General features: G+C 38.1%; 1 protein-coding gene across 2 annotated transcripts; it reads right to left on the reverse strand.

Annotated features, from left to right (window-relative positions):
- Window positions 1–3,357: 3,357 nt before the first annotated feature.
- LOC117571288 (protein sneaky) lies at window positions 3,358–5,805 on the reverse strand. 2 transcript variants are annotated; one of them, XM_034253357.2, is made up of 4 exons: window positions 4,830–5,805; window positions 4,528–4,775; window positions 4,176–4,452; window positions 3,358–4,097 (listed from the first exon to the last, which is right to left on the reverse strand). In XM_034253357.2, the coding sequence occupies exons 1-4, from the start codon at window positions 5,736–5,738 to the stop codon at window positions 3,471–3,473; spliced, it is 2,061 nt and encodes a 686-aa protein (XP_034109248.1). In that variant the 5' UTR covers window positions 5,739–5,805; the 3' UTR covers window positions 3,358–3,470. The 2 variants fall into 2 exon arrangements, with proteins under 2 accessions (XP_034109248.1, XP_034109247.1); XM_034253356.2 differs by having other exon boundaries at window positions 4,176–4,775.
- Between the last annotated feature and the right edge of the window lie 18,099 nt (window positions 5,806–23,904).

Genomic DNA, 23,904 nt, shown 5'->3' on the forward strand with positions numbered 1-23,904 from the left:
ATTTAATATATTCAAAATTTGTATTCCCCTCTTAAAGTCATGTGAGTGTTTTCTGCACACTCTTTAACATAGTAATATACAAAATGCAAAACATTAATAAATGCAACACCTTTTCAACCATAATAAAGTCATCGTTCATGGTTAGTTGTATAAAGTCTCATAAAAACAAAAGCTGAACGAAATATGCAAAATCCCTCACGAGACGACAACATTCCTTCATTCCCGCTAACAAACTACCTGAGTTGAGTTTGAGCTTTCAGAACATTAATCTACTGAGAATACCAGATGCCTCCCTCGTTCTTGCCTCTAACCTCAACGTTCTCATTTCCACACTGACCGAGCATCTCTTACAAATCAATTACTTTAATCAATTTTTAACACGTTTGCGTCTTTACACCCAAAGAGAAGGCGCCGCTTGCTTTTGCCTTCTTTACTTTGTTCATCCGGAGCGTCGTTTCCCACAACCAAGTTGTGTAATTTTTTCTTTTTTTTTGCTAAAATTTTAATTATAAAAATTAAATACGGGCATCGGGAAGAGGTAAAGAGCAAAAAAAAAAATGTGCTACTAACTAACCTGCCATAACAAAACTTGAAATAATATTCAAGAATTTTTATTGAAATAATAACAGGCGATGCAGGTAGAGAGCTCAGACGTGATACATAGAGACTGTGACTGAGACAGAGACTGCGGCACCCAGAGGGAGCTAAGCAGAAAACAGAAAACGAGGCACAGTTCGTCAGAGCACATCAAAGGCGGAACATTCGTCTGGGACAGAGTCTGATATCTGGTCTGGGGTCTCGAGTCTGAGGACTGGAGTCTGATGGGGGCGACGACAGCCTGTCAGCGTTTCAAAGTTCTTTTTCTGGCTCGCTGTTTTCTAATTGAAATGTTCTGCACCATATTTCTGCGCATTACCACCTGCTGCTTGCTTGCAACACACAGAGATGCCGCCAGTTTGCCAGCTTACCAGTTTAGCAGTTCTCAATGCTAGATACCAGTTCTCAATGCCCTTGCTGGCCTGCCTCCAACATGCGCTTTGCTAAATAGTTCACTGCCTGGTCGCCTTCTCGTAAATTGTAAAAAAAATACACAAAAAAAAGCAAGCGAAAAAACCATCTCAAACCGCAAGAACAATGCGCTGCACTGACCATCATCATCAACTGGCAAACTGCTCAACGAACCGACCTCAGCACCTCGACCATCATCGTCATTATCAACGCCAAGTTGAGCGCATGGTAAAAAAAAAGAATGAAAAACGCTTCAATGCGATTATATTTTTTTCTCTCTCAGCACCTTGGCATTTTTCTATGAAAAAATAACTATTCTTTTCCTTCTTGTTTTGCCGAATGCCCTGCAACAAAGAGAGGACATATTGCTCTTGAAATATATCTATGATAACCTTAACGATCGACCTTGAATTTGTTTATTATTTTCTAGTGTAAACTTTGTGCCATAAAACATCTGGAATTCCTAGATGAAAATAATCAATTCGGCATTGTTTCTACAAAATGAAAAGTTATAGCTGACAGATCGTATACAATAATGTTGTGATCGTTTATCATTCTGAAGAGTATTTCTGCGGTCATTTATTTATTTCTTAGCCCTGTTGCGTGTAACTTAAGTTTTGTTCAGCTGCTTTTGCCGCTTTTTCTAGGAAATAATTTTCTTTTTTCGCTTTACAGTTTTCATCGTCGTCGCCGTCGACGTCTCGTCTCGTCTAGTTTACATCTTCATAGCCGCCTCGTTGCTCCACTAAACGGGGCGTCCCACATCCCCTCCCACTGCCGGAGCGCACTGTCACACCTGTCACTATTGTGGCTGATCACAACAACCGCCAACAATGGAGACGGAAGGCGAGAATGCAGACAGAGGCAAAGACACAGACCTCGCCCAGTTACCCAGACCAAGACGAAGTCAGAGACCCAATCCCAGTCCTCGAGACTTGCGGACAAGGTGTGAACGTCAAATAATCACCTTCGCATGCGGCATGCCCCACAAAAGGGAAAAGGCGTTGGGGGCGGGGGAAATGGGAGTCAATTGGAGGGCGGCAGCAGCTCTGAGTTTTCCACGTCTCCGATGCTGACGATGTCGCACTCTCTTTGGTATTTGTTTTTCGTAAGAAAATTTTGCGCATGTTTTTTTTCTCCCCCCTATTTACCATTTTTCGGTGGTCTGGTGAAATGTGTGAAATTTCAATGGAACGACACGGAAAATGCAAACGCAGATGTCTGTGGTTGCCGCCTTGCCTGAGTCTTCGTCTCCGTGTCCGTCTCCACCTTCATCTGCTATCTTCAGTGGAATCTCCACCTTCGCCTTTCGCTTGCTGCTTTTGTTTGCATAATTATTTTATTGTAAGCAGAAGGGCGGGCGGCTGGCTGCTAAGGTGTGCCACGCCCATAAAACTACATGCTAGAGTGCTGCCCGCATGAATATTAAAACAAAGAGCAGCTCGTTCTCGTTCTGAGTCTCGCAAGTTGCAACTGTTTTGCCAAAGTGCATCGCAGAAATTTCCGCCTCCATTCTCAGCGCATGTCTAGACAATTTCCCTTAGCTTCCCGAAAAAGTTTGTTAGCTCTTTCTTCGTCGTTTTGGCTGTAGGCATTTCTTCAATTAGCGTTTTTATTATTTTTAATTAACAATTTTGCAACTTAATCCAGCTTCTGCTGCTGCTCAGTGGTAGTTCATGGTAGTGCTGAAATTTCAGCAGACATAATCGAATCAGCAAAAGGGGCTGCTTAATGCCTGGCTAAAGTTTGTCTAAGGACAACAACGGGCAAAACAGCAACAGCAAAAAGCAACAAGCAACAAGCAACTTCAGCCCCTGGAACCCTAGACATGTGCATAATTATATTAGGCAGGCACAGGACTTCAGCACAAAGCAAAGACTGAGAGGAAGAAGAGAGAGACAGACAAAAAGGTTGCCCTCTAATGGTTAAAAGCATGGAAAGCAAAACTTGGTTGTATGAGGAAATGTTGCCAAAACACACGGCAGACAAAATGCCAGACAGAGCTGTAGGGCAATTTGAAGACACTTAAAATGAAAGAATAGAACTGAGTGCGGAGTGAGCTCGCAAAACTACTGAGAATTAAGTTCTGCAGACTGGAAAATGGACAATTATCGCAACGATCCCATTATGACTCGTAGATTTGAATGAAATTCTTAAGCAAGAGAGTTGTGAATGTCCAAAGCGAAATTTATGTAGAATTAAAGGTGTTTAACATACATAAATATAATTGCTTTCAGTTAAAGAGTTAATAAATTAAACAATTTCAATCAAAAGCAGTAGCACTATATTGGAGAAAGGAGACTTTAGTAGAGTTAATAAATGTTTTGTGGCTTTAAAAATAACTTATTTTTCCCAGCTAATAGCATAAAGATAACATCCATCATAATTATCTGTGTTGAAAAGCCCATTTTTCATTTTATTGCAAATTGCAAATTCTATTACAAAAATTACTATGTAAATTCCTAATTATTGCTTGTACTTTCTTTGGTGTTAAACTCTACGTTGTTTTCATTCGCCTTTTGTCGAGGCATCAACTGTTCACAGAAGATGCAGACAAAGTTCATGTCTCGACTGCAGTTGCGACAATATGGATACTCGCAATACTTGCAGATGACAAACCTGTCGTTCTCAACGCAACTGCAGATTAGACACTTGCGTTTAGCACATTGGAAATAAGTCAGCCAGCCGAATTTTTGAGGATATCCCAGGCGCAGCATCAGGAATATATTGAGTTGACCTTGCGAGTGTCGCGTAGCCAAATTTTGCTCAGCAGTTTGGCGCATATCATCCAGATATGTGGCACGATTGCGCAATAGCGAACCGTAGAGAAAGAGAGTCCGTTGCTTTTCCCGCTTGTAGTAGAAATAATTACAGATCACTGGACGCATACGCGATATGAAAATGTTCTGATGTATAAGCATTATGATCAGAGCGTATAATGCAATTAGTTTCACGTAGAAGGTGGGGGGCAGCTTGTGTGGCACAGGAAGACACTCCTCGTTGGTGAGGAAAGTGGAGACACGTTCGTGGATATTAAAGTTCTTCATGGTGGTGCGCAATAGACGCGCCATCAAGCCGGTGCCATTGATCTGAAAAGCGACACAATATTTCCATTAAAATGAAATCATATTGTGCCTGAAATATTAAAAAAAAAAAAAGAAACTCACGCGAAATCGAACTTCATGTTCTCCCTCCTGTTCATAGGAGATCAATGAGCGATGATTAATGATGTTCAGCATATTGACAACCATGCGATCCAACAATAAAAATAATCCAGTGGGCAATATTTCTAGTAGAAACTGTAGTATATGATTACTCTGCTGATTCGATTCGGCCACAGTGCGACTGCAAACATCCTGAAGATCCACAATTCTCGATTTTTCCAAGCTGCGCAGGGGCAAAAGTGAACCCTCATTCATTCGCTTGCGACGCGCATCGACGTGCCTGAAATAGTCCGTTATATAAAAGTTGTCAAAGTCAATAACGCAGCGATAATTCCAATTGTAATTCGCAGCTGACCAAATCAAATAGAAAATAAACAACCACATGAATTTATCAATGATCTCCATGACAACATTGAAAATGCGTCGCCTCTGCTCAAAATCCTTGAGGAATTCTTGCGATGTCTGCTGAGCACTTCGCAATTGAGCTGCAGTTGATGAATTTTGCAATTTGTAAGTGATTTGAATGTTGGAACTATTGCCATAAAGTTCCTGTTCCGTCTGCAGCAACTTGACATAGTTCTGACCAAAGTCAGATGGCACAAGCTATGCAAAATTATCTTTAATATAAAAAATTGCTAATTTGAATTTTCTACCTACCTTTGAGGCATCGCAAACTTTATCGGGATTACCAAACATGTTTACCTTGCATATGATATCGATGCGATATGGCCAGCAAATGGCATTGGGAAAATTTGTGGCACACTTGCGAAAGCCTTGGCTAAACACCTCCTCACACACCTCGTGCCCACTGTCCAGCTGCTGTTTGCAGCGATTTCCCATTTTCCTCACAAATTGCAGCTGAATTTCGGCTGCTTTGGGCAGTTGCGAATTAAAGCTAAAGTTCTTAGAAGGTTTCCCCGTCGTATTGCCAGCAGTTCTTAAATGTTTGTAGTAGCTTAATCTATCATCGTCGCTGCTCAAACCCAGCTTAAGATCATTGAGAATCACTTGCAGCTCCTTGAAGGTGTCTTGTATCTCAACAATGTCGTTTTTCATGTGCTGCAATGTGTTCGTAAAGGGTTTGGCAATCAGATCGAAGCGTGTCTTAGTCAGATTATACGTGAGCGTTGTGCTGCAGGCAAAGACTCGTGCCACCTCGCTGGCATTTGCCGCCAGATTGGCAATGGGACCCGTAATCAGAAAACCAAAGGCCACCGCTCGCAGATACTTATGTCCGGCTTTGTCGGCAATCGATGCAAATATCAGCAATGTCACCGCACGCACATTACGACTAAGCATAAAGGAGAGGCCGTTGAGCAGCAGGAACAAGGTAACGACTGGCACCTCGACCAGCAGATTCTGGTAGAGGAAGCTCAAACTGTAGTTGAGTGACACCAGCAGACCCAGCAAATAGGATAGCAGGACGCCGATCAGGAAGCTGCTCAGATAACGCATCGGTGAAATCCAGATGCTTTGTTCCTCATCGCGTCCATACAGCAGACAGTAAAGTGGCTTGCTTTTCCCTCCAACAAAATTTTCAATCCACTGTGTTAAAAAGTGAAGCATGATGAAGGTTTAAACAGAGTTAAATGTAGTTCAACTAATTTTAGGAAAAAAGCTTTTGACAGATGAGTCGATTCCTGTGATGTAATTAAATATAGCTTCATACTTAGTAAAGTCAATGACATCTTAAAAATAATTTTGTAAAAAAATTTAAATTCAGCTGTAAAACTATTAAAATACCAGTAATTAATTAAATAATGAACAATACTTTATTGTTGTAAACATATAATTAAATTTATTTTGTATAAATAAAATTATTATCAACATCATTCAAATGATATTTACGTGTTTATCAATCCGAGCAACATAATTAACCTAAAATATAGTAAATTTGATATGGAAAATACAAAATTCTTCCTTTTACGTAAAGCAAATAAAATGTATAGCCATATATTGAATAACACATTATTATTTCAATTATTTATTTGAAATATTCTTTTAAACCCTTGAGTTTGGTTTTCTTCATTAGCATGAAGATTGATTCCAGGTACCTAACTAATTTTAGCATTCCACTTGGTCGAATAAATATAAATAATTTAAAATCTTATATAAGAATTATATTATTTGCTAAGAATTCATATTCTTGCGCTTTAGTCCAAAATATTTATAAAGACAATCTTTTCGGTGTCCTGTAAAACACCCACAGGGATTCGTAAGTCGTGTATTGGCTGCATCATCATGTCTAGTGAATAACACTTGCAAACTCGCATAGTTTGAGCTCAAGGTTAAGTGGGGATTAACGCAATGGGCTGGGAGCAATAGAATGGACAATGGACACTCTGGGCAAAGAAGGATGCAATTTTTCAGGATGGGCAGCAGCATTTTAAACTCGCAAACTGGCTTACTTTTAACCGTTTTATGGCGCACACTTCGCAACTCAACTGCCACACGCATCAGCGGTGGCAATTCCCCAGTCTGTTCAACCCAGCCCTGTGTCATTTAAGAGCAGAGAGCGGATAGTGCAAATGACTGCAGTTCTCAGCTCAGACGATGCGCTCGTTAAAAATGCCAGACCAGAGCAAAGGCAGAGCAGACCATCGGTCCAGACATTCCCAAACCCAAAACCAGACACAACAAACTCGGCGAAGATGGTAAAAATGCATTCAGCTTAATGTGCGCAATGTGTGCAAAGTCCTTGGCGAACCAAGTGAACCGCTCCGTCTCGAAGCGAACCAAACCCAACTGAACTGCACTGAACTGAAACTGTGTATAATCCAATTATGCCCGTAATAGTCTAGCGAAGTGCTGCGACGTAGAGGAGCCAAGGAACTTTTGCACCTGCCCCAGCAACGCTCTGGGAGATTCTAAAATAAAAATTGATTACATGCGTGTGTCTTGGTCGCAATGAATAAATTTTCGATGCTGCCCTCACGCTGGCAGCTTGTTTGTTTTGCAGGCGAACGTTTAAAAAATTTATGAACTGTATCACGATGAGCGATGAAATGCATCCAGCCAGCCAGACAGACAGACAGACAGCCAAGCAGCCAGGCAGCTCCAAATTGGTGCAGTTTGCTCGTCGCGCTTGGCAATGCCACTCGCTGAATATTAAACAGGCCATCTCCCAACGGCAGCACTTCATCAGCCAGAGTTGTGCTAAAAAATTGATTGATCCTTGAAGGGCAACCGAATGGGGCAGCGGGCGGCCGCCAACTTGGGACCCCATGGACAGAACTGGACTGGGAACTTGGACAGAGACTGAGACTGCGACTGAGACTGGGAGGCGAGCTGGGACTTTGACGACATCATCTCGAGTGGGCTGTGGCGCGGCAGGGGGCGTGGTTATCTGCTGCTCAACGTATGCATTAAAACAATTTAAAATTCCAACACTAGCCAAGGCCACAGTGGGGCCAAAGTGAGTGAAGCCATAAATTTGAAATATCTTTGGAAAATGACATTAAATTAAAATATTAATAAAATTAGCGCTATATTTAAATATTATATCATAAATTGTTGAGAGATAGAAAGAATTGTATGGCGATACCTTAAGAATACTTTAAAATGTCAGAAAATCAGTTATCATAAAATGGTATATAGTATATATAAATATATTAGGTACTATATTTGAATTTTATATTGAAATAGTACGCATTTAAATAATAAATCATATATTTAAAATACTTTCAAATGCAATGCGGCAAAATAGGGTATGGTGAGAAATTTAAATATCATTAGTCTTATAAGCTATGTAGATATAAATTCTATACAATTTTTATAGATACACATAAGAAAATGACGGTAAACTTAGAAGACTTTTAAATACTACTGTCGAGCAAAAGATTGTATCTTAAGAATATATCAGAGAATAAAGTATAAATAATTTTTACTTTTTATTTTGTTATTTTTGTATACTATGCATTGTCTACTTAATCAATTAAGAGTATGTATTAAGCAGAGTTTCGTTTTTAACAAGTTATGTGCTTGGTAATAATACTTGTAAACAATTTTTCAACACTTTACACTCACTGTAATCACCATCGCGTGTAAGCTTTAAATGCATTAAATTGTCAAAGCATTCGCTGTGCTTAAAGTTGCCGGCCATAAAATTGCTGCGACTCAGACAAAAAAGGAGTCGCCGCTGCCAACCAGCTCCGCCTCCTCGTTGGTCACTCAGTCCTGCCCAGAACAGATCGGAGCAGGCCAGACCAGACCAGACCAGAGACTGAGTCCAGCCAGTCAGTCAGTCAGTTAGCCAGGCCGTCAACTCAACGAAAACCGAATGAATGATGAATTGCCTGTCACTTGCAATTTTTGTTGCAGACAAAACAGTGCTCGTCTTCGTTGTGTTCGTTGCCCCGTCGTCTTGTTTAAATTTTTCATGTTTTTCTAAGCCGTCTCTCTCTCCCTCTCTCTTGACACAGGACATAGGACCGAAAAAGCAGGCTCGGCTCGGCTCGGGAACTTCACTTACTTCACGTTGACATGCTGACTGCTTTCATGGAATTTGCGTTTAAATCGCTGGGCAAACTCTTCAGCATTGTCAACGAATGTCTGTCGCCTCTTTATTCTGTCGAAATTCTGTTTTGGTCACAACTTCAAAATTTAATTGGGCGGCAACGTTGCAGAATTATGAAATATTTTTACCCAAAAATATTGGGGACAAAAGAGAATTTTGGCAAATGGAATTTGTTGTCACAAGCAAAACAATGCAGGAAATCAGTTGGAATGCAACGTACAAGAAACAAACATACTTTTAACATGTTTATATGCAGGACAACTGCATAATGTTTAGTTTTTTAGCACATTTATGAATTAAATTTAAATTACTAAGTTGTAGAGAAAATATTTAAAAAGTAAGATCCTTAGAAGGATTTAAATTTTTACATTTTAACATTAATTGCATTAAAATAATAAAAATATAAAAGTTTCAGATGTTGATAATTTACATAAGTAGAATTAAATTCAAGGTATTATATTTGAAGCTGTGGACTAGTAGTTGATAATATATAAATAACTTCTAATTGAAATAAATAAATATCTTTCAATTTATGATTTGTCTTTCCCTTAAAATGAGTTGCCAATGAAGAGCCCAAATAATACTTTTCGTTTATTTCCTTTATAGTGCACCTTCAGTTTATTTTATTAATGTTTTGGTAATAAAATGCAAATGACATTTTTACAACTATTTCTTAATGAGCTGAATTTAAGCTTATCTTATAGGCAAAATCTTACTCTTAACCCTTAATTCAAAGGAATAAACAAACTCACCACCTGCTTGTGCCATAAACTGTAGCCTTGGAGTCAGCCAACTTTAAGCCAATTAGTGGCACTAATAAAAACCAATAAATCAGCCGAAATTAACCAAATAAAACCGCGTAGTGCACTCTGCACATTTGTCAAAAAATTAACCCTTCCGCTGGCCGACAGAAGGTAAGAAAAAACGCAGCCAATATGAAAATGACATTAGCGAAGCGCCGCCAGACTGTGGCTAGACCGAGAGCAGACACTGTAGAGCAGACAACAAACAGGAAACAGAAAACAGACTACAGAATACGGTCTAAAGGCCCCCACAGACACAGGGCCTGTGTTGTTGGCTGTCTACACGCAAAACCACTTTTAACTCGTTTACTTTATTTATGGCCATAATTTGTTAAGCAAAAGGTCGAAAACTAAACTGGCGACAAAAGGGCGCAGCAACTCACGGAGCGGACAAGGCGGACACCACAAGGTGCGATGCATAATTAAGATAATAAAATATTAATTAAAATTAAGTTCATACATATGCAAACACTCACACAGCTCCATCGCAAACTAAATCCAACACAATCCAAGTACAAATATTTGCGTTTTGCTTTCTCTGCTCTCTCTCTGTGTTGATGATGACGTTGATTAGAATTGTTGGATGGCTGTCCGAGGGGGAAAAAGAATGATATTAAATACCTGGTAGCACTGCCCGTTGATAGCCTCGTTATTGGCACCAGGCGAACAGAGCGACAAGACTCGCCTTAATTAATTAATTAAAAATGCACAGCGAGTTTTTCCCTCATTTGTATTATTTTTGGTTGGTTTTATGCAAATTTCAAATGCCTTCATATGAGCACCTGCCCAATGGAAACGTCCTCCGCCCCCTATTCTCATCATCATGTCGGTGCGACAAATGAGTAAGCCCCAAAGGGTTCTCTTTTTCCGAATAAGTTGTGAAACGATGCCCTTGGGGGACAACAGACGTTTAGATATGTCAATCAAAGATGAGAACCCAGCTACTCTAAGGAACAAGAAGCATGCTGAATATGACAGCATTCATAATGAATTTTGCTTTTCAGCAGAGAGAAAAATTAGTTAACTAAAAATTATGACATACACAAAAATTTGGGAAAACTTATTGAAAAGGGTTAATTTTTTTTTAGTTTTGAACTTTTACATACTTTAAACATATTCAACTATAAAGGTATAACTTGTAACTTCTATTTACTTATTCACTTAAAATATATATCATCTCCTGAAACAAAACATAAAGCATTAAACTACCGTTTTTGTGATAAATAAAATTTAATAGATCTATTAGCTGATTACATATTACAGTATTTAAAATTAAGTTATTTATAAGTAGAGAATGAAAACCGACAAATCTTATAATACACATACATGATATTTCTAATGTATGAAATAATTAAGGGTTAATCAGTAAATTTGAATTTTGCTTAATTATTTATTAATTTTTTATTTCTTCAATTGTAAATCTAATAACTTAAGAAATATGGCACTCGTTTCTTAACAAAAAAAAAAAAAAAATAGAGAAAAGTTCGCATCGTTGAGCTCAAAACACTCGACAATAAAGAGCATTGAAATTTCGACTTGGCACATGCAGCCATTTAATTTAATTTTTTACAAATTTGTTTCTTCTTATTACGTATACCTCTCGTCGACTAATGGATGTTTGCTGTTTGCCATCGGCTTAGGGGCGTATTAAAACACAACCCAACAGAAAAAATTCAAAATACAAACAAGCAAACGAAAAACCACAAAGCGCGAAATGTGATACATTGCGGTTTGCTATCGTCGTCGTCGTTGTCGCTGTCTTGGCCTGTGCATAATTTATTTGGCCTTTTTGGTATTTATAGATAATATTGGGTTATAGCGCGGCGCTTAATCACTCTACCTGTCGCTGGCACGTATTCTCAGATGTGGGCATCTAATTGGTGAATATTTCTACTTTCTTCCCTCCCGTGAGCAATTCAAAACGTCAATCGAAATGTGAGTGAAAGCGAAAGCATCTCTCTCTCACACTGAGCACACTTCACCCGCCCCAACAGCGAGCGCTTCAAAATATTTTTTGACACACGCACAACAATTGAGCCGGAACCCAAACCAAAGACTGAGAGCGACTGAGGTTCACCCCATGATTGATGACGACCCGCGTCCAGCTCTGGTCGCCTTTGTGTTTGTGCTGCATTAATTAACTAATTTAGTTTGGTATTTTATTTGTGTTCTCTTGCCGAAAAAATATCCGAAAAACAGAAATGCTTTCTAGCGTTCGCCTTCCCAAAATTTATGCAGACACATTTTTTAATTTTTGTGTTTTTTTGGTGTTTTTGTATTTTTGCAGCAATTATTTACATGCAGAGCCCCCAGCTGTGTTCGTATCACAGCCTTATCGCTAGCTTTCACTCTTTTTCCCTAATTTTTAATTCTCTTTTTTTTCTGAACGCATTGTCATAATTCACGCTTGACGCTCGCCTGCAGGCAAATTGGGCTGAGTTGATTCATGTCAGTTCTGACTGAGCCCTTCGAGTGGGTGGAGTTTGAGGACGGTGCATTGTTTTTGATGGTCTTTGATGAATTTTGACAGTTAAAACCACAAAATTGTGTGAATGAAACTGGCACTGGCACTCACACTGTGTGTGTGTGGTGCTCTTGCGTTTTCGGACTATAATTTCATGTCTGTTTTGCCATGAAATGTTTTCCAAATTTTGGCCATTTTTTCGCCCAGTGCCATTTGCATTTCTAATGATGCAGCTGTCCAAACATAATGGCAAAGTCTGATTTCATTCTAGTCGCAACTAAATGCTGTGGACAGTGACATTATAAAATATGGCTTTTGCTATCGCAATCATAAATTGTGTTATTCTGTCACTCAAATTGACTAATTTTGATTTGGAGCTTCGCTTGTGTTATTAGCGTAACAATTGTGTTTGACCGAAATACATAATATCGAAAGCTGTTCTACATATGTTATCTGCAAAATTGATTGCCTATCACTTAACATAAATTGTGCTATTTTCAAAGATTTAACAGAGTCAAAAATTGATTTAATATCAAACATGATTATCTTTTGCTAAGCTCTGGGACAATCCCTAAATTCAGTCAGTGTTCATATACCACATAAGGTGTGTTAAGCCAAGATCATTAACCTCCGAGGCGAGAAATCTAATATTTGTTCATCGTTCGTTCGTTAGTTTAACCACAATACCTAAGGTAAAAGGTAATCGAACCGGCTACTGTTCATGACACCTTCACCAGCAGCAACAGCGGAATTTATAACCCATTCATATATCATATTGTAGCTCTAAGCTTTCCATATACATATAGTAGAAGCATCGACGCTTCACCCCTGGCAATGACAATCAACATTTGAGCTGCGAGCAAAGATGAGAGATGAGAGACCGATGAAGAGAATTTCATTTCCAATTCCAATTCAGATTCGATGTGCTCGTATTTCAATAATAACTCTCAACTCTTGACTCACATTTCATAATTCATTTTCGATAGACTCTCACTTTTTTCACCCGCTTTGGCACATTAACATTGGAAAACCATTAGTGGAAGCCCAACGAATATGTTGAAGCTGAAATAGGTGGAGCTTATGATGCTGGGCCACAGGCATAAATATTGTTTACCACAGCTGAAAGTTGTAATTTATTACAAATTAAAATAAATCAAGTGGAATTCCAAAAGTCAAAAAAGAAAAATCATCAAAAATAAAATAAAAAATAAATTAAATCAAAATAGATTGTGTAGCTTTAGATTTTCCAATGTACAATAAATGCTTTTGTTTATACTCTACTTTAGACTTCATTCATAAAAATTCTTACTCAGAGGTGTTATTCACCTGTGCGTATGCTATAAATTTGTGAATAGCTTGGAGTTAACTGGGTCATATAATGTCTCTATAGGGAAATACGTGAATACATTAGAGATAAACAACATTTGCATTTTAAGTGCAACGCTCAGCATAATAAAAATGATAAACGTTAATTTTGTTTGTGTTTTATCCGCCACTCGAGAGGAAATTGTAGCTGGAAATGATTTGTCAAAGTTGAAAGCCGATACCCATACATTCTGTGGTATCTGTGCCGGAAGAGAAAACACAACACAAATTAAATTATATCAATTTAAATATAAAATTCAAACATACGAATATTTCTCTCAATTTCTCTACAGCTCTCGATAGCTTGAGCTTTACACCGAAGTGGCATCGAGTTGAATTTTTTCGTGTCAAGTGCGTTTCAAGCACTCGATATGTATATTTAATGATATAAATGGAGTTTTTTTGTATAACGAAACAATAAAAAAAGAATCATCTACACACGCACAAGCACTTTAGAGCCAACAAACAACAACAAATCGTGAACACAAATCAAAACTATTTACAGATGCATCTCGATGAAGTCGCACGAAATGTTTTATAACTGCTTTTAGAATTTACTGCGCCAAACATCAGGTTTCATGCAGCGAGATGATGCATTTCTAGGGTTGTCATAAATGTGAGGATATACGAGTATAAAAACATGCATTAAACGAATGACGAAGATGCGATCGTATATATACGGTTTATGATGTATAAACTGCATTTGGAGGGAAAGGTTTTCTAAAGAGATTAAAGGCTATTAAAGTGATTTGAAATGTAATGAAGATTTTTAGTTACTGCTAAGTAAATTTTATTGTACTTTTTGGATTTCAACAATAAAATAGTTAAAGAGTATGGAAAAGAATAATCTTCTAAGTACATTTTATTAATGTATTTTTAAATTGATTTTACAAGAATCTTAAAATGAAATAGCTTAATAACATAGACAGAAACACTTCAGTTGCATCTAAGAATTTTTTATTACTTTAGCATAAGTTACTTCTAAGCGCTTTTTATTACTACAAATTTAATTTTATTGTACTAAGATTTTAAAATGAAGAAGTTCAATAATATGTATTAGAAGAATCTCAGTTACTTCTGAGTACATTTCTTAAAATAAATTATTTTAATAACATATGTAATAGTCTAAGTGACTTTTAAGTACATTTTTTTGCATTATTTGGACTTTAAAATGAATTTATTTAATGGTTTTGAGTAGAATAGTCTCAGTTACTTCTACAAACATTTTATTTGTGTATATTAAGGTTTATTATGAAGTAGTTTAATAACATACAAGAGAATAAAGTAATTACCTCAAAGTTATTGTTTTTGCATTATTTAGGTTTCGAATGAAGTAGTTCAATAACATGGAAACAGTTTTACAACCTAACCAACAATATTAATTAAATTGTTTTAATGTTTCTAAAACTAATCAGATATAGACTTTTGCTACACACGGATGAGCTCAATATCAATATCAGTATCACAAAGCATTGGAAGCTGCATTCCCATGTTAATAACAAATTGAAATTCAATATCAAACAAAGGCAAACAGAGTGCAGCGCATCAATGGACTTGTTTACATTTTTATGTGTTAAACAAAGTCAAAGCTTGGTTGGCCCCAGTGTGAATGCATAAAAATCACAGCTAGAATACAATTTCAACACTTTAAGAAACTCGATGTCGGAATACCATAAATGACATAAAACTGAATAGAGTGCCTTTCATTCGATTCCACCACAAGCGAGTAGCATTAATTATGCCCGTGTGGAAGATGACGCTGAGGATGAAATGAAACTCCCCCCAACAAAGTCTGTGGCACTTTGAATTTCCAACTGTCAAATGTCGCTCGCTGTTCAATATCGTTTATCAAACGTTTTATCGCTGATTTTCATAAACTTTCAGTTAGACAGAGAAGCGAACACGACGGGGCACAAGCATAAATCATTTCCAGCGGCCATTTTCAGAATCACGGTTCGTCATGCTGAGTAGTTGATGGTTGTTCCACTCTCAACTCCCTCCCCTTTTCTCTTTCTCGTTGCATTAAAACTTTTGGACTCCAATCCAGTTCCCAAAAAATAAAGAACAAGCCTCCAGACTGCGACTGAGATGGGGCTGACTGTCCGACGGCGGCTGCCAAATGCGCAACAACCGCAGACTAATTAAATTAATTGAGGTGATTTTGTCGCAGATACAAACACCCCCGTTACACGTGCTCTCGCGGACCCATTTGTAAAGTGTTGGCCAAAGAGTTTTTGGCTTTAAAAATTGCCGACCATTTTTTGTGTTACTTTGCGCTAAAGGCGAATTTTGTTGTTTTTTGTTGATGCGATTTCGAGGGGCATGTAATCCATCGATATTAATGACTGGTCATATATATTTTTTTCGTTTGTTGTTGTTGTGTGTGTGTGCAGATATTCTTCTTGTTTTTGCCGCTTGATTGAATGGTTATTCATATTTTTGCAGATATAGCAACAGGATTTGAGTGAAGCAGAACGCAGAAAGCGGGGCAAAGCGAAGCCGCTTTTTATGACCCATTCGTATTCATTACAATGAAATACCTTTTTTTTTGTTGGCTGAAATTCTGATTTTATTTTTGTTGGACGTGCGTCGCGTCGTGTTTTATACCATATACTACGTATCTTATAAAATATTAAATAAATTCAATCAGAACATTATTTTTGTGTTCATTTGTTCGCGGGATCGCGGCTTGTTTGCATATTGAAACAAGCAAATAAATCAACGAGTACACGTAATATCTGCATATTTATAAAATAATCTTAATTCTGTTAATAAATGCATTCGCAATCAATTAGCGTCAGTCAAGTTCAAATATCGAATATTACTTTCGGCGTTGGTTATGAATAAAACAGTGTAGTGAGATATTTTTTGAGAATATTAATTCTATTGAAGTAGACTTTTAAATTATTAACGTATTTAAAGAGAATTTTCGAAATTTTTAATTTCATAACTTTATAAAAATACATATCAGTTGTTAAGGTATTTATGTAGTTACGACAAAATCAATGCTCGATCAGGGGCATGTGTTTTACCAAGTGTCAACAGCATGCGATTAATAAATAATGCAATTGAATTGCTATAACAGTTGGTGTGTTGCATGCCGCAGTCAACATGCTGTAACATATTCTGCAGACAACACTGCACAGCAGATCCCAACAACAACAGCAACAGCAGATGAAAATGTGAATGTGAATACACTGAAAATGTTTAGTTTTAGCGCTGCAGGTGGCCAACAGACAGCGACCAAAAGGCACACTCCAATACGGTAATTCTTTTCTTTTTTTCTTTTTTGTGTGTTTTGTTTGCCCGTGTGCTGCAGGATAATGACAGCTCAACAACAACAGAGGCGAAGCAACGGAGCAACCGAAGCATTGGGGCCGATTGTCAATTGTTGTTGTCAATTACGTGAACAAAACATGCAACACCGGGCGCTGCATGAATGAAGCCCACGACGAAGAGATGGAGACGGAGAGCTACTCTCTCTCTCTCTCTCTCTCATTCCAACTGCTGCTGACCACAACAACGGACCAAAAATTTGTACCCAAAATCATCATGTCAATTGCCAGGCGACAGGCCGGAACCAGCCAAACAAATGCAAAGCGACCGCAGAACAAAGAGAAGCCGTTTGCAGGAGTTGTTGGAGCAATGTGCAATAGTGATGAGAGCAGTGACTAACACCTCGATCTACGATAGGATAGCATTGGATATGAGAAACTACAAATAATCGAATATATTTTATGCACCTTAAGTATATAATAGAAAAGGCTAAGAATTTTAAGAATAAATACAATTGTTTAAAGAAAAACAAAAGTAAAATCTATTAAAATTCTATTCTTTAATTTAATTCAAATGGTTTCAGGAAAAGGAAGACTTACAAGCTTTCATCCACTACTTCTCCTATTGAATGCCATCGTATAATTTTTATCCCAAAAAAAAACAAGTAAGAAAGTTACAGTCGAGTGTGCTCGACTGTGAGATACCCGCTACCCATTTTTAATAAGGGCAAAATATTGCAGTATTATTTTCAAAATATACCGAAAATACTAAAAATACTAAAAATATACCAAATGGTATATTTGGTATATCGATATAGTACCGCATTGAAAATATGCCATAGACGGCACAATATACCAGATTGTCAGCCAAAGCAACTCAGACCCCTAGTAAGTAGGCGTTTTGCCCATACAAAAGTATTTCTTTAATATCTTCCACAATTTTTATCCGATCGCAACCAAATTTTCAGGAATCATAACTACTATAGTAATTATTGTATATACCAAAATTCTAGCTCTAGCTTTAAATTTACGCTTGTTATTCGATTTTTTTGATTTGCGGGGGCGGATGTGGGCGTGGCAAAAATTTGAAACAAACTTGATCTGCGTGCAAACATAACCAATGCTGTCGAAAAAAAATTATAGCTCTATCTCTTATAGTCTCTGAGATCTAGGTGTTCATACGGACAGACGGACAGACACACAGACGGACAGACACACAGACGGACAGACACACAGACGGACAGACGGACATGGCTATATCGTCTCGGCTGTTGACGCTGATCAAGAATATATATACTTTATAGGATCGGAGATGCCTCCTTCTACCTGTTACATACATTTCCTGCCGGCACAAAGTTATAATACCCTTCTACCCTATGGGTAGCGGGTATAAAAACTAGATTTGAATGCCACTGGCTTAATAATATAAAATTAAAGTAAATATGTTAAAAAAGACCAATTAACACTCAAGTTTCCAAAAATAAATATAGCTAGTGCTGCTTAAGAATATATAAAATAATGACCATAATGTGAAAACACGAATAAAGCTTTTGTGAAATTAAAAAATAGATACTATTGATTAAATCTTAATTATTGATTTATGCACAAAAGCTAATATTATTGTAAATAAATTGTTTACCCGTCTCTATCTTCCTCACTGTTTACCACAATTCCACTGGCCTTACACCGAACAGTTAATACAATTTTTGCACTGAGTCTTTGGTCCATCTCTAGCTCGAAGTTAGCCATACTTCAGGCGTTTAATTGGCATACCATTTGGCATGGGCATTATGTGTTTTTGGGGGGCGCACATGAGATTAACGATTTGTGGCGTGTAAGAGCATTTGTCAATGTGTCACAACAATAAACTGTCATGGAGCTAATGCTGGTGCTGCTACCATTGCTGCTGCTGATGTTGCAGCAACATGAACTCACAAACTCCATGCCACAGCTCCAATTAGAATTGGTGCAATAATTGAAGGAACAATGGGGGCAAGAAGCATTGAAGTGAAGCTAACTGAAGTGAAGAGTGGAGCAACAATTTCTACAGCTAACATATACTGCTGAGGCAAGCTGAAACGTCTTTCTCTCCCAATTGCAGATTAGCCGATGGCCCGTTGCAACATCAGCATAAATTGAACTCGCTCTGACCTTTTTAATTAAAAACGAGCGCAATGTTGAAGCAATGTTGAACTGGAACTCAACTCACAGCTCGAACTCGAAATGTTTGAGACTCTCGGCATTCGTGCCGCGTTCGCATGCTAAAAATTGCAACAAAATTACATGACCCCCAAGCTCGTTGGCTCACTGGCTGGTTTTGGTTGCCGACAAGGATTTTGGCTTTGGCACAGACAGCAAACGGAAGAGAATTGTTATCTAATGTCTGGAGGCGAAGGGTCAACTGCACAGGCACAAGCACAGGCACAGCGAAGCAGTCACGCAGTCGTCGTCGACGCCGTCGGGGGATTGAAACACGAGCGAGAAAAGTGTTAATAAATTTTAGTGCTAGCCAGTGAGAAATGTAGAGACAGACAGACAGATAGACAGATGGACAGACAGACGGAAGGAGCAACAGCAACAGCAACAGCGACAGAAACTCAAGTTGCTATTGCCCCGAAAATTAAGTTACGTAGTCGTCGCGTCGCGTCGAGTCGCTGCTCGATTTGCAAATAAATTTGTTTAATTCCCCGCTCGACGTGAACCCCACAACGAGAAATATTTTATAACGCCGACACCGAGACCGAGTCGAAGTCGGAGACTCGGAGACCCACAGCGGGGTGTGAAAGTTCGCTGGTCGACAAAAGCTGGACAAGCACAACGGCAACTGGGCAACTGAGCGACGACTAAAACGTGCCTGGGATTTGCCGTCGGGCGCACAACTCAACCTGACTAATTAGACGCGTCATTGTTGCCCGATTGGATTTGCATTTGGATTTGGCAAAGACTTTTCGAATTGGCATTGTTAATGAGTTTGCCAAGGGAGCCAAAGCAGCAAACGAACAGCCGAACAGTGGAAGCCATTTGTGTGTCGCTTGAAGCCGGCAACTTCACTCCTAAATGGCAGCTAATTGGCATTTAAGTTGCCCGAAATGAAGGAGTTGCTGCTGCTGCTGCTTTTGCTATTCGAGTGCACTTATAAGGTTACTCCTCTAAACTTTCAATAGTAAGTAGTATTTGCATCTACATCCAAATTAGCCTCAACTCTACTCACTGTCAGTGTCCCCAGGGAGAAGTTGACATTTGAGTCGCTCTGAAGTCAATTGCAGATAGGTGAGAACATTGCTAAGACGTCCTTCAACAGCAGGTGGCAAGAGGAACTACACATATATAAATGTATTACTTAATTGTTGCAGAAATTTACGTTATTGTTATTTTAAAATTAAGATTATTATATTGAATATCATAATAATATTATTTCGAAATTTTTTGTTGAATTACACAATACTTTCAATACTTGAGAACATTGCGAAGACGTCATGAAATAGCAGGTGGCATAAAGGAATACGAACATTATAAATTAATGTTGTAGCAATGTAATACACTTAATATTTTGAATATTTAAAACAAAGAATATTATTTCGAATTTGTAAGGTAACTAATTGCATATTTATTGAGATTTTTATTGAACTCTTTGTTACTTGCAATACTAGCTTAAATTGACTCAACTTTTATTGACAACAACAGATGAAATTGTGAATCTGCTTCTATCAGGCAAAGTACGACAATGGCTTTCAATCTTTTGCTTAATTGAAAATCCATTGAGCGTACAGGAGAGCAAAAGAATAAAGTTCTTTTCATTTTGCAGCCCAGTACATATAAATAATGGCAATTGGTTTGTGCCATCGTCATTGTTTTTATCATGCCATGTGCAACCCATTTCGATTTAACATATCATTCATATAATATCAATTAGTTGCATATGTGCGTCATGGCCTGTCCAAAAGCTGCAAATTATTGGCCAATGTCAACTCGACAGGCAAATGGACAAATGCGACTGTTGGACAGTCGGACAGCCGGACATAATGGCAACGATGTTGTTCATTCTTTTGGCCATGTCAATAGCAAAAAGGATGAAAGAGCTCGCTCGATTGGCATTGCCTGTTTGTTGGCTGTTGATGATGAAGCTGGCGATGGTGATGATGATGCCGTTGAGCATGACGTCGATATTGACAGCGACGACGACGACAACGACGACGACGACAACATCAATGTCAGCAGAGCAAACGTGCTCCTCTTTGCTTTTCTTATTTTTGTTGCTCTCTGCAGCGCACAAAAAGCTCATTTTATGCCAATTTTTGTGTCCCTCTCGTAGCAAGCTGAATGAAATTTAACGAGCTGGCCAAGCACACACACTCACACACGCACACACATATATACATGCATACCATTTACCAATAAACAAAAGAAGTGCAGATGTGGCCATGAAAAGGATTCACATTAACGGCTCATTTGAGCTGATCACCAGAGTCACCAAGATAGAGCAAAAAGCTAATAGAATCCTTATATGATTTCACACTGAAAGCACTTTATTTTTCTGTACATAAAAGTTGAATAAATATAAATACTTTTTGTTGGTGAAGTTGTGTGCGCAATTAAGTTGTTGAAGTTAAAGCGAAATAAGTAAGCAACTCATAAAAAGTAATTCAACGAATGACAAAAATTGCAAAATTATATAAAATAATTTCAATCATGCATTTTTAATTATATTTAATTGAAATGCTAATATGGCATATTTTAATTTGATTTACAAATCTCTTTAAATAGTTGAAATTTGATTTTATTTTAAATTAATTTTAACTATAACATAATTTTAGTTACATTTCATTTAAATGCTATCCCTTTACCAATCTCTCTAAAAAGCAGAACTCAGTTACATACAATTATTCAATGGCTGAATAAATGATATAAATCATCACTATTTTAAGCTATTTTAAACTAAAATTTAATTTTAGTTATATTTAAAAAATTCTTTTTCTGAATCCCAATAAATATTTCAACTCAATTTGATAATTTCACTATTGTCTGAGTTCGTCTTATAATAAGAAATTCAGTAAAGGGTGCAAACATAAAATTATCAAATATCAAATTTCAAATGATATTTAACTATCACAAAACAAACCTGCGTTGAATTAACCTAATTTAATTCCCTAACCAATCCCTTTAAATGTGTCTACTTAGTTTCAAGATTTTGCTTAATTTATTTCTAAATATAGCAGACAAATCTTTTTGATGATTATAATAAATAGCAAGTCAAAGAATCAATGTGTGTAGGCAATCCAGCAGTGGCAGTAAGAGTGGCATATCGCTTAATTATGTATGCCACTAGCGTAGCAGCTTCAAAAACTCAAGGCTTCCCCGTTTGCCCTGCTCAACAGCTCGACCGCTCACCCGACGAGCAGCTGGTTGTTAGTTTTTCGGCTTAACCTTTTGCCAATTTTAAATTGGCTTGGCTGGTTGGATGGCTGGCTGGCAAGTTCAAATATGCACAAACATTTGTTCAAAGGCTAAAGATTTATCTCGCCGGTTGTACTTCGGAGTACGTTAGACACCCTGTGGTTCCTTTCGGGTTCCACGTTTGCTTCCGTTTCGTGCATTTGCAGATTGGGGGCTGGGACCCAAGACTGGGGCTGGAACCTCAAGCCGTGTTCCACGTTGTGCTACCGGGATCGAAACTCTTTGGGTATTCATATGAGCGCATCGATACAAATCTGTGAATTTCAAGTGCAAAGCTTGAATATGCAATTGCATTTTTTCATGAACTTTTTGCCTGTTTTGCCTGTTTTGCTATTTGTTTTTTCTTGGTGCATTTCCAGCTACCGCTGTTGGAAATTGTTTGATAGCGCGCTGTGGTTTTTGGGGGCATTAGACACAGCACGTGGAAAATGCGAAAAAGTCAAATGTCTGTTCATGGTTCGTACAAATAATTTATTGGTTTATCTAACAAAAATATGCATGTAATTGTTTACATAACGATTGCATTACATTCTTTAGACTTTGCTTGTATTTATCTATTGCTTGTCTGTTTCAATTTTTCAACAATAGCAAGCATATTTAACACCCGAATTTATTAGCAATGATCTAATCAATTTCAATGCGAAATCATTGATAATTCAGACTGGCAAATAAGCTCTAAAGGCTTAAATTTGCATTTATTTTGCGGTTCTTATCAAAACTCTTGGCTTGTCTAATCATAAGTTTTCCCATTGTTTACTCTGGCATAACTCAAAATTTCCATTTAGATTGAACAGCTTAGTGAGGGGTAAACTTGCCAACCTCACTAATTTGGCCACATTGAATATGCTGTCGGGCATTTACCTAGACCACATTATGATTCGCTAAAGCTTGGCATTGTACCAAAAATTCATATTGTGAGGCAGGCTGCATGTTTGATTGGCCGAAAAAAACATTTGGCCGAAAAGGTTTTCGACAGAGCTGAGAATTTGGAGCTGGCTCGCCTTGTTGGTAATTTGCATATTCACGCTGTGGATAAAAATCAAAACAGTGGGTGTCGTGGCATCCACAGAGACCAGAGACACAGGCGGCAGCAACCGCAGCTACTACAGTGAAGAGATGCAAGCAATGACAACCACAACGACAACGACAATGGCAAGCAGCAACGGCAACGACAACAAGGCAATCGATGAATGGCAGAGGAAAATGCAAAATGTGCCTGCTGGGCAACCATGAAACCGAAACCCGAACACGAGAAGTGAGAAGCGAGAGGAACGACTGCGACTGAGAGACTCAAGCTGAAAGCGCGGCCAAAAGTGTAGCCAGGCAAACAAATTCAAAAATGTTTGCTGAATTTCAATTGCTGACAAATTGTAAAAGCGCCATGCGATGGAAGCAGGAAGCAAAGCGAACGAAACGAGCCGCAGGACAGGTTCAAAAACGCGGACAGAAGAAGGATCCGGACATCGATGAATGCCAACACGACCAAGACGATGGCGATGGCGACGTCGATGGCAATGATGATGCTGATGAGGTTGCTGTTGATAATATTATTAGTACCGGTGAATGCCAAATTGTCCTTAAGGATATAAATGGAATTTGAAATTATTTTATCAACATTTTTGATTGCTTCCAGCTGAACAATTGCCGCAGACAGGACAGCACAGAACAGTAAAGCACAGGATGAACTGATGGAGTCATTGACAGTGGCCAGACGTACGTTCGTATTTTAATAATATGCACAAAAGTTATGAATTCGCCTGCCAACCAGCCAACAACAATAGCAACAATGATGGTGATGATGAACAGCTGAGTGAAGCAATACGTTCCCAGCTTTTGGCGAATTGTCGAAATGATA

This window comes from Drosophila albomicans, chromosome 3, assembly GCF_009650485.2.
Source record: "Drosophila albomicans strain 15112-1751.03 chromosome 3, ASM965048v2, whole genome shotgun sequence".
NCBI lineage: Eukaryota > Metazoa > Arthropoda > Insecta > Diptera > Drosophilidae > Drosophila > Drosophila albomicans.

What these genes read in the sequence shown, in the direction of transcription:
- LOC117571288 (XM_034253356.2), bottom strand. Translation starts at nt 5,738, where the DNA reads ATGCTTCACTTTTTAACACAGTGGATTGAAAATTTTGTTGGAGGGAAA. An exon ending in AAGTTTGCGATGCCTCAAAG is followed by an intron (nt 4,776 to 4,829) that starts GTAGGTAGAAAA and finishes AATTTTGCATAG; the next exon opens with CTTGTGCCATCTGACTTTGG. An exon ending in AACATGAAGTTCGATTTCGC is followed by an intron (nt 4,098 to 4,175) that starts GTGAGTTTCTTT and finishes GTCGCTTTTCAG; the next exon opens with ATCAATGGCACCGGCTTGAT.